Source organism: Halichoerus grypus, chromosome X, assembly GCF_964656455.1.
Source record: "Halichoerus grypus chromosome X, mHalGry1.hap1.1, whole genome shotgun sequence".
Taxonomy (NCBI): Eukaryota; Metazoa; Chordata; class Mammalia; order Carnivora; family Phocidae; genus Halichoerus; species Halichoerus grypus.
Window position 1 is genome coordinate 89,760,844 of NC_135727.1, and position 9,412 is coordinate 89,770,255.

General features: G+C 44.8%; 1 protein-coding gene across 1 annotated transcript in view; it reads right to left on the reverse strand.

Annotated features, from left to right (window-relative positions):
• Positions 1-9,144, reverse strand: part of CLCN5 (chloride voltage-gated channel 5) — a 158,047-nt gene extending 148,903 nt beyond the window's left edge. Inside the window, exons 1-3 of the mRNA XM_078065170.1 lie at positions 9,007-9,144; positions 8,264-8,380; positions 6,720-6,876 (exon numbers count right to left, since the gene is read on the reverse strand). Of these exons, the coding sequence (XP_077921296.1) occupies positions 6,720-6,735 (16 nt within the window). The 5' untranslated portion in view covers positions 6,736-6,876; positions 8,264-8,380; positions 9,007-9,144. The remainder of the gene's footprint in view (positions 1-6,719; positions 6,877-8,263; positions 8,381-9,006) is intronic.
• Between the last annotated feature and the right edge of the window lie 268 nt (positions 9,145-9,412).

Below are 9,412 nucleotides of genomic sequence, written 5' to 3' on the forward strand. Positions count from 1 at the left end.
AAAAAAAAAAAAAAAAAATAAATAAATAAATAAATAAAAAGACAGAAATGGAATAGTCCCATATTTTTCCACTGTATCATGAAGATTTTTCTCAGCATGAGTCTTCTTTTTTAAAGGTTTTATTTATTTATTTGAGAGAGAGAGAATGAGAAAGAGAGAGAGCACATGAGATGGGGGAGGGTCAGAGGGAGAAGCAGACTCCCTGCTGAGCAGGGAGCCCGATGCAGGACTGGATCCTGGGACTCCAGGATCATGACCTGAGCTGAAGGCAGTCGCTTAACCAACTGAGCCACCCAGGCGCCCCTCAGCATGAGTCTTGATATTTAATGGCCAGATATTTTACTATGTGGACCTGCCATAATTTACTCACATTCCCCTACTATGCAAACTCTGTCTTCAGTTTTTCACTATTATAAATACGATAGTATGTAAAGCTGTGCATGTATATCAGAGATTTCCTTCAGAAAAAAAAATTAGGAAGGAATCCAAATTATTTATAGAAAAGGTGGAAGATACATATAAGCAAAAACAAAGTCAACTATAATTTCTTTTTTTAATACTTCTTTGTGCAACCCCTCAGATTTTTCTTTATATTATACACACATGGACACAAGATCATATATTAAAATGGGGTCATATTACTAAAAAATAAGTTACTAATAATAGTTACCATGTATTGACTACTTAGCACATGCCAGGCACTGCGATCTCCTCATATTCCTACCCACCCTATGTGTTAGCTCCACCGTTCCCAAACTTGTCTACACCCTGAAGTCACAGGGAGCTTCAAAACTCCAGAAGGCTGCATCCAGTCCCCAAAGATTGTGGCTTTTAATCAGCTGGGTGAGGCCGGGACTTGGGAGGCTTTAAGAGATCCCCAGGTGATCCTAATGGGTGTACCAATTGGGAACTATTAGGTTTGCTGCTATTTTGTCCCTCTTACTAAAGTGGAAGCTGAGGAACACTCAGGTAAGAAACTTCCCAACGTCACCCAGCTGATAAAGCTGGGATTTCAATCCAACCCTAAGCTCAGAGCCCAGACTTTTTTTTTTAAAGATTTATTTATTTATTTATTTATCAGTCAGAGAGAGAGAATGCACAAGCAGAGGGAGGGGCAGAGGGAGAAGCAGGCTCCCCACTGAGCAAGGAGCCCGATGCAGGACTCGATCCCAGGATCCTGGGATCATGACCTGAGCCAAAGGCAGACGCCCAACCGACTGAGCCACCCAGGCGTCCCAACTTTTTTTTTTTTTTTTAATATGGTTGACACACAGGGCGCCTGGGTGGCTCAGTTGGTTAAGCGACTGCCTTCGGCTCAGGTCATGATCTTGGAGTCCCAGGATCGAGTCCCGCATCGGGCTCCCTGCTCAGCAGGGAGTCTGCTTCTCCCTCTGACCCTCCCCCCTCACATGTGCTCTCTCTCTAATAAATAAATAAAAAATCTTTAAAAAAAAAATATGGTTGACACACAATGTTACATTAGTTTCAGGTGTACAATACAGTGAACCCACAAGTCTATCCCTTATGCTGCGCTCACAAGTGCAGCTCTCATCTGTCACCATGTAACTGTCACCATGCAATGGTATATTACAATACCATTGACTAAATTATTCCCTGTGCTGTGGCCTTTCATCCCCGGAGCCCAGACTTTGAACTATTGATAATCTGGGATCTGCTTCCCCCACCACCACTCATATAACATCATATTATGGACCTATGCTCTGTTAATAAGTAGAAGTCAACATTATCCTTTTTAGTAACTACAGTATTCCACTGTATCGCTACTTTAGAATGCAAGTGCTACCAATTCCCCACTCCCCCACTCTAGAAAATGCTGCAATAAATATCCTTATTGACATACCTTTGTGCACGTCCTTAATTACTTCCTTGGGATAAATTCCAAAAAAATGCTGGGTCAAAAGGTAAATATGGTTTTTAAAGCTTTTTGATAAACACTGCCAAACTGACATTCCCACCAGAAGTGTATAAGAATGCCTGCTTCCGCATGTCCTTGCCAACACTGAGTTTTGTCATTCCTTTTCAATCTTGGCAAATTATATTGGAGAAAATGGTATGCCATCTTAAATCTCCTTCCTTTGACTATCACTGAGAACATTTTTTCACATATATGGGCCATTTATATTTCTTCTTTGATGTATTTTCCTATTCCCATCCTTTGCTAGTCAAACACATTTTTCTTACTGCTCTCTTTTTTTTTTAAGATTTTATTTATTTGACAGAGACAGACACAGTGAGAGAGGGAACACAAGCAGGGGGAATGGGAGAGGGAGAAGCAGGCTTCCCGCTGAGCAGGGAGCCCGATGCGGGGCTCAATCCCAGGACTCTGGGATCATGACCTGAGCCGAAGGCAGACGCTTTAACAACTGAGCCACCCAGGCGCCCCACTGCTCTGTCCTTATGTATTAAGAATAATGAGTCTTGTTGCAATTGCTTCCAGTTTTCTCATTAACTGTATTTTTTGGGAGGAATTTTTAAATCTTCATGTAGTTGATTATATTAATATTTTATTCATTATTTTACCTTTGATATTATGCACACAAATACCTTCCCTACCCCACGATTATATATTCTCCTATATTTTTGAGTTGTTATCAACTCTCTTTTTAAAAAAGTTTTCTTTTTTTTTTTAAAGATTTTATTTATTTATTTGACAGAGAGAGACACAGCGAGAGAGGGAACACAAGCAGGGGGAGTGGGAGAGGGAGAAGCAGGCTTCCCGCTGAGGAGGGAGCCCGACGCGCGGCTCGATCCCAGGAGCCCAGGATCATGACCTGAGCTGAAGGCAGACATTTAACGACTGAGCCACCCAGGTGCCCAAAAAAGTTTTAATTCTTTAATGATGCGGTTCCCAAACAGAATTACACATTAGAATTGCTTAGAGTTTTGTTTTGTTTTGTTTTTAATGCTCAGGTCCTAAGACTGAACCACAATTTAGAGACCTGACACCTGAGCAGGCACCTTTTTAAAAGCACCATGGACAATTCTGAGGCACCCCCTCCTAAAAGAAATACCATTTCATCTTCTAAATTTATATTGGTGTCATTTTTTTCCAAATTACTTCGGCACATGTGTTAAATAAATCATTTCGTGCATAAGAAATGCTCCCTTTATCCTAGTTGGCAAGCTCCATGGAAGCAGAGACCATACCCGTCTTACTAACCATTGTACCTCTAGGGCTCAGCACAGTGCCTGGTGCACAACTGGCGCCTAATAAACGGTACTTGAATAAATAAGTAACACCTGACCACACGTCTCCAACCTCATCCCACCCCAAACTGGCTAGTCCTCTTGTCAATAATTTCTTGACCATTAGACCAAGAAAACTGATGGTATTGATGATGACCCTGAGTTACCAAAAATCTTAAATTATGCCCAGTAAACTCTGTTTAAAGGAGCCAGGAAATGTGTTAGAGGGCTTCATCGAATGAAGTCAATAATGTTGACCATGTTTAAGAAGTATGGGAATTCTGATAAAATTCTCCACGGAGGAGCTAGACAACGTTGACCCGAGAGGCTAAGGAGACTCGACTTCCTCTGGCTCTTAGAGTTCCTCAACTAGCTCCAGAAACTGACTCAGAGCTTCCTTGAGCTGAGAAGAGACCCACACATTCCCTCTTCCATGAGCCCATGGAAAGAAAATTGGAATAGGGAACCAGGACACCTGGGTTTTAGTCCTGTCACCACTATCAACCTGTGTGAGCATGGACATGTCACTTAACCTCTGGGGTTGTGCTAGATGTTTTCTAAGGATCTCTCCAGATTGAAACTTCTACCTAAAGTCCCAAACAGATGACCACAGGGCAGGGCTTCCAAGGACAACCTGAAATTCCCTCCACAGAACAGGGCCCCAGGCCCACCTCAGGCTAAGAGCAAAATAATAGTGACAACAGTAGTAGTCATGTAAGTAGTAGCAATAGTAATGGTAGTAACAACAGCAGCTACTGCTAAATTTTAATGAGCACTTACTATATGCTGAGCAATATTCTAAATGTCTTACTACTAAGAATAAAGGCACACACTTACACGGCACTTACAAGGTCCTAAGTGCTTTGCATAGATTAATCTTCAAAATGACCCTATAAAGCCGGCATTGGTGGTATAGTGGTGAGCATAGCTGCCTTCCAAAATGACCCTATAAGGTGAGTTCTATTATTATTCTCATTTCACAAAGGAGGAAACTGAGACACAGCGAGGTTAAGGGACTTGCGCAAGATCTCACAGCTACCAAGTGACAGGACCAGTAGAGGTGAACCCAAAACCATATTTTTAACTATTATACCATACTGCCAGCCAAACTATCATTGTACTATGCTTGTCACTTCAGAGGTTACGCAAAACAAAGAATAAGCTGCAATTAGTTATAGGGAATACTCCCCTCTTCACTAATGCTAGGAAAATTCGGTTTTACTCCAATGTCATTTTAAGCAGATCCGGTTTCAGGGCCTGAGATAGCAAGATACACTATTTATTTTTTTTTTTTTTTTTAAAGATTTTATTTATTTATTTGAGAGAGAGAATGAGAGACAGAGAGCATGAGAGGGAGGAGGGTCAGAGGGAGAAGCAGACTCCCTGCCGAGCAGGGAGCCCGATGCGGGACTCGATCCCGGGACTCCAGGATCATGACCTGAGCCGAAGGCAGTCGCTTAACCAACTGAGCCACCCAGGCGCCCAAGATACACTATTTATTAAGAAAATACGCCATTTTATTAAGAACTGGCATCCATTAAAATGTTTTTATTAGAAAATAAATAAATCATTAACTAACGACGTTTCCCATTAAACAGAGAAAAAAAACACAAGCTCTTTCTGCGTCATTAGGAACAAAACTTTAGATCCCCACCTGCACCAACTTCAGTTCCCTACTCCCAGCACTACCTTTTAATCACAGACCTGACAGCCCACAGGTGTCCCAAGCAAAAGAGGCCAAACCAAAGTCAGGACACTAACTTCCCACCATCCCCATACCCTTCTGACCTCCTCCTGTGGTCTCCATCTCAGTGACTGGCACCACCAGCCCCAAGTATCCAGACTGGGTGTCAGCCTGGGCTGTTCACCCCACATTCGGCACAGGACATTTCTAGAATTCATCCCGTGGCTCTCTGCCCCTGCTGCCCCGGCTCCTGCTCAGACCCCCATCTCTTTCCCTCAACTACTCTACCAGAAACCTTCCAACCACTTCTTGGCTTGCTTTCTCTCCAACTCCACCTCAACACTGCTGCCAAAGTAATCTTTCTAAAACAAAATCTGATTATGTTACTTCCCTGTTTAGAATCTTTGTCTCCCGGATAAAGTGTAAAATCCTTCCTAGAACATACAAGGTTCTTTATTATCTGGCCTCCGACTACCTTCCCTGCTTCATCCGAGGTCATGGCCCACACATCTCACACAAGGCAAACGGAGCAACTTGGAAGTTCCCAAACAGTCCTTCTCTGTCTGCCCAGAATGCAATTCTCTCATTTGCCCATCTGGCAAACTCCCACTCATTTTTTTTAGACCAGCTCAAAATTCAAAATTCAGCACGCTTTTCTCTGGGCTTCCGTCACATTTTGCACCTCTCCCTATTCTGACACTTAATTCAACGTAACACAATTATTTGTTTATATGTCTCTCTTTCCCATAAGACAAGGAACCCTCTTGGGCTCTGTGTTTTGCACATTTCAGTATCATGTTTGTTGAATAAAAGAATGTCCCGGGATTTAAACAAGAATTTCCAAACTGCTCCTGATCAGCGTCCACTGTGTGCGTCAAAGCAAGCAATACAGGCCAAATCCCCTTGCAATAAACATCTTCAAATTGATGATCCTCATACGTCAAAAATACTTGTTACATTTGTGTGCCTTCACACTTGAAGCCATAACCAGGAGACAGTTTTAACAGATACCTCAGACAACCAACAAACCTACCTGTTGAATACTTAGAGCTATTCAAGTTCCTGCATATTCTACTCCATCTAAGTGGTCCTTAACCTTTTGTGGGTCATAGACCAGTTTAGGCAGCGTTTGTCTATCATTTCTTAAACCCACACGCCCTTTCAAGAAACATAAAAAATCCCACATACCCCCAGAAATGCTGATAGTCTCCCAAAGGCACAATCCTCAACCCCACCAAAAATAAAAAATAACTTCGTATGTGGTAGGAATTCCAGGTTCACAAGAGATGTAAACCCACCAGGCAAGATATCGTTGAGTTTTGCTCTTGGGTAGTTCACAGTATTAAAATAGGCATTTTCCTTCTATCACCAAATATAAACATTATAACAGTAAATATGCTTTAAAGTCTTTATGGGGAAGAGGAAGCCAGAGAGGTGCTGACATCTGTCTCCCCCACCATTGGGAACCTTATGATAGGAATTTGCCGGAAACAAATGAAAAACACAAATATGAAAAAAAAAATCCTCTGTTTCCTCACATATAACCCCCACAAGCACATGTTCAAGCGAAGGGAGTTCTTTGAAAATGCTTCTGGCGTTACATTTTCCGGCGACTTCCCTCTCCCTACCCCTCCACCTCTACTTTAAAATACGTTAAACTTCTAGCTAGCAGCAACGTCTTTCAAATTAATATCCTTTGTCCTTGTGGAGACAAAGGGTTAAATTAAAGAAATAGCTGGCTGCCTGCCACTGGCTTGGGGGGTTGGGTTGGGATGGAGGATAGAGAAGGAGGAAAAACCAGTTAGAGAAATAAGTGCTGATTTCTTACCCTGCCACATGGCCATCTTGATCCTGTCCTCTCCCACTTTGGGGGTCACACACTCAGTTTCCCAAATTCCTCCACTTTTGTAGGGAGGCTCGAATGGGATGTAGATGCAACAGCAGCTGCGCGGCCTTGTTTTCTGCAAGTAGCTCAAGCCCTGGACCTGAAAATGTGAACATAAAAATGAATACCTAAACGGAAAAAAAAAAAAAACATTTCAAATCCTTAAAAGTTACCTCCTGTCCCTCTTTGAACCTTTCTTTCAAAGATATGCAGACATGGGCAGTGTCGAGTTTTTCCCAGCGAGGTATTGCTTTAAAAAGACAGAATGGGAAGATCTAGAGTCAATTACTATTGCCAGTGAGTGCTGGCCAATTCTGCATGAATCACTGGATCTTCAGTAAATAGGTTTCAGAATCTCAAAGGATGGGTGGTTGAAGGAGATAACCATTAAACGTCTTTCCTATCTTGAAGTTCCACAGTTTGGGAAATGAAGAGCAGCATAATATCCAATGTCCTCCCCTACTCCCCAACACCAACTTTACATTTAAAAATTAGTAGAAAGGAGAGCAAATTTTGTAATACTTCATGTTTTAAAATAGCCCCTGTATCGGAATGGAAAAGAAAGGAAACATAATAAAAAAAAAAGTTAAGAGCAATGCCCTTTGGGTCATGGTTCTTCCTCTGGGCTACATTATACTTTCCCACACTTTGCCAAAGTCCTACAGGGAACATATACTGCTTTCCTATTCAGGGGAAAGAAGAACTAAAAACAAAGAAAAATGTAAAAACAGAATACTAATTTAAGGACAACCAAATTAACTCAGCTAATTCCTAAACTGAAAGCGTCAAATTCAGTCTTAGGACAATACAACTTGCAAGGATAGGAAAGGAGCTAGGAATGAGAAGGGGGGGAAAAAAGGAAATGTCCGACTACTTCGTTTGATTCAGCGGCTTAATATATTAAATACCGTGCTGTCCACTTAAACAAGTTCCTAATTAATAAACTGGTCTTCCTTATTTAGCATACAAGCCATCTGCTTTGTCTAAGAAAAAGCCCTCACCTTTTTGACTTGGTCAACATGAAAGGACATTGCTATTTCCATAGCTTTTAGACCAGCAACACCTCCACCCCCGAAGTGAAAGCGCTAACGCACACATACTGAAGACATACAAACTTTAGAGTCATCACTTTGGTCTTCCTTAACGACTGTTTTTTTTTTTTTTTAAGGACAAGAGTGTCAATGTGTACACTAGTCCCAAAAGCACCGACAGAGGAAAAAACAATGCTTTGGATAAGGAAAGGTTCGCAAAGTCCAAGAAAACTTAGGAACTCAGAAGTCCAAGGATGAATTCACCAGGAAAAAGCGCTCCGATGACTTATCTGGAACCTGGGACAGTTTGTTTGGGTTTGCCTCCCCCCCCCCTTTTTCGCGTACAGTTAAGTAGTGGTCCGCGCCTCGTGGGACCAGGCGAAATTTAACATCTCTGAAGTTAAACCCGGGTAGTTGCTAATAAATGTATGAAGTTGACGTAAAGCAGATTCTTACTGGCTTTTTATGCTCCACGCTTCTGGATTTCCCTCACTTATTCGGGGTAGCTTACACTGACGTTATCACACGGGCACACGGACAACTTCGCTTGGCACTCCAGGAAACCGATTTGCTCTGCAATGTTAAGAAAGGTAAACGTGCATCAATGTGAAGGTAAAGCTTTCCCCTCCGGGGTGAAGGCGCTCAAGCGCAAGCCTAGAAAGTCTGGAGAGAACCAGCTACCCGCGTTAAGTGGGGTGGGGGGGGGGAAGGAAAACTCGCAGCTACGACTTTTCTGAGAGCCTGGAGTCCACTTCGCGAAGACCCACACAAACCTGCGAGTCCAGAGCAGGAGGAAGAAGAACGGGGCCTCGACAGAGCCTCACCAGCCAAAACCACTCTGCCCCAGTCCGGGAAAGGGGACGCCTTGCAGCCAGCCTCCCCCCATTCAAAAGCGGGACGGGCTTGGCGCCGCTCCGCGAGAAAACTTTGCTGGGACAGCGCAGGGACCCTGGCTCGGAGAATAGGGCAGGGCTCCCGGGAAGATGCCGCCCTGCACTGGCTAGAACTAGCCGGTCTAACTCCTCCGAGTGCCAGGCGGCGGCGGCCGGGCAAGGGGAACCCCCATCTCCGGGGGGCCGAGCCAGCGGGGGGAGCGCTTCCCCCGTGTCGCTGCGCCCCGGGGCTGCTCCGCGGATGGGCCGGGGGCCAGCGGCCGGCGAAGGACCTGTTGGGGAAAGCGACAGCCCATCTGTCTTTACCTGTCGCCGAGGTCAGGGGCGGCGGAGCCCGTGTCGGCCGCCGGCGGGCCGAGCGCTCAGTCGGCTCTGGCGTCCAGGACACCAAGCTGAGCTAGCGCCCCACGTAGCCGGCAGAGCTTCATTCACAGCCCAGCCGGGAGGAGGGGGAGCGGAGCGGGCGCGCGGCTCATGTGACAGGCGCCTCGCAAGTATCGGCCAAGCAGAGCCAATGTCTGCGCGTGCGCGCCCTGGCCGGCCTTCCCCCGGCACCTCGGCCCAGCGGGGGCGGGGGCGAGGCGAGCCGCGGAGGCGGCCGGGCGGAGAAAGCGGCGAAGGAGGAGTTTCCGCGTGCGCAACCGCAGTAAGTCGGCCCTGCTCGCTGCCATATTTAATGAGGACTGGGCGGGTCCTAACCCATGCTGGGCGG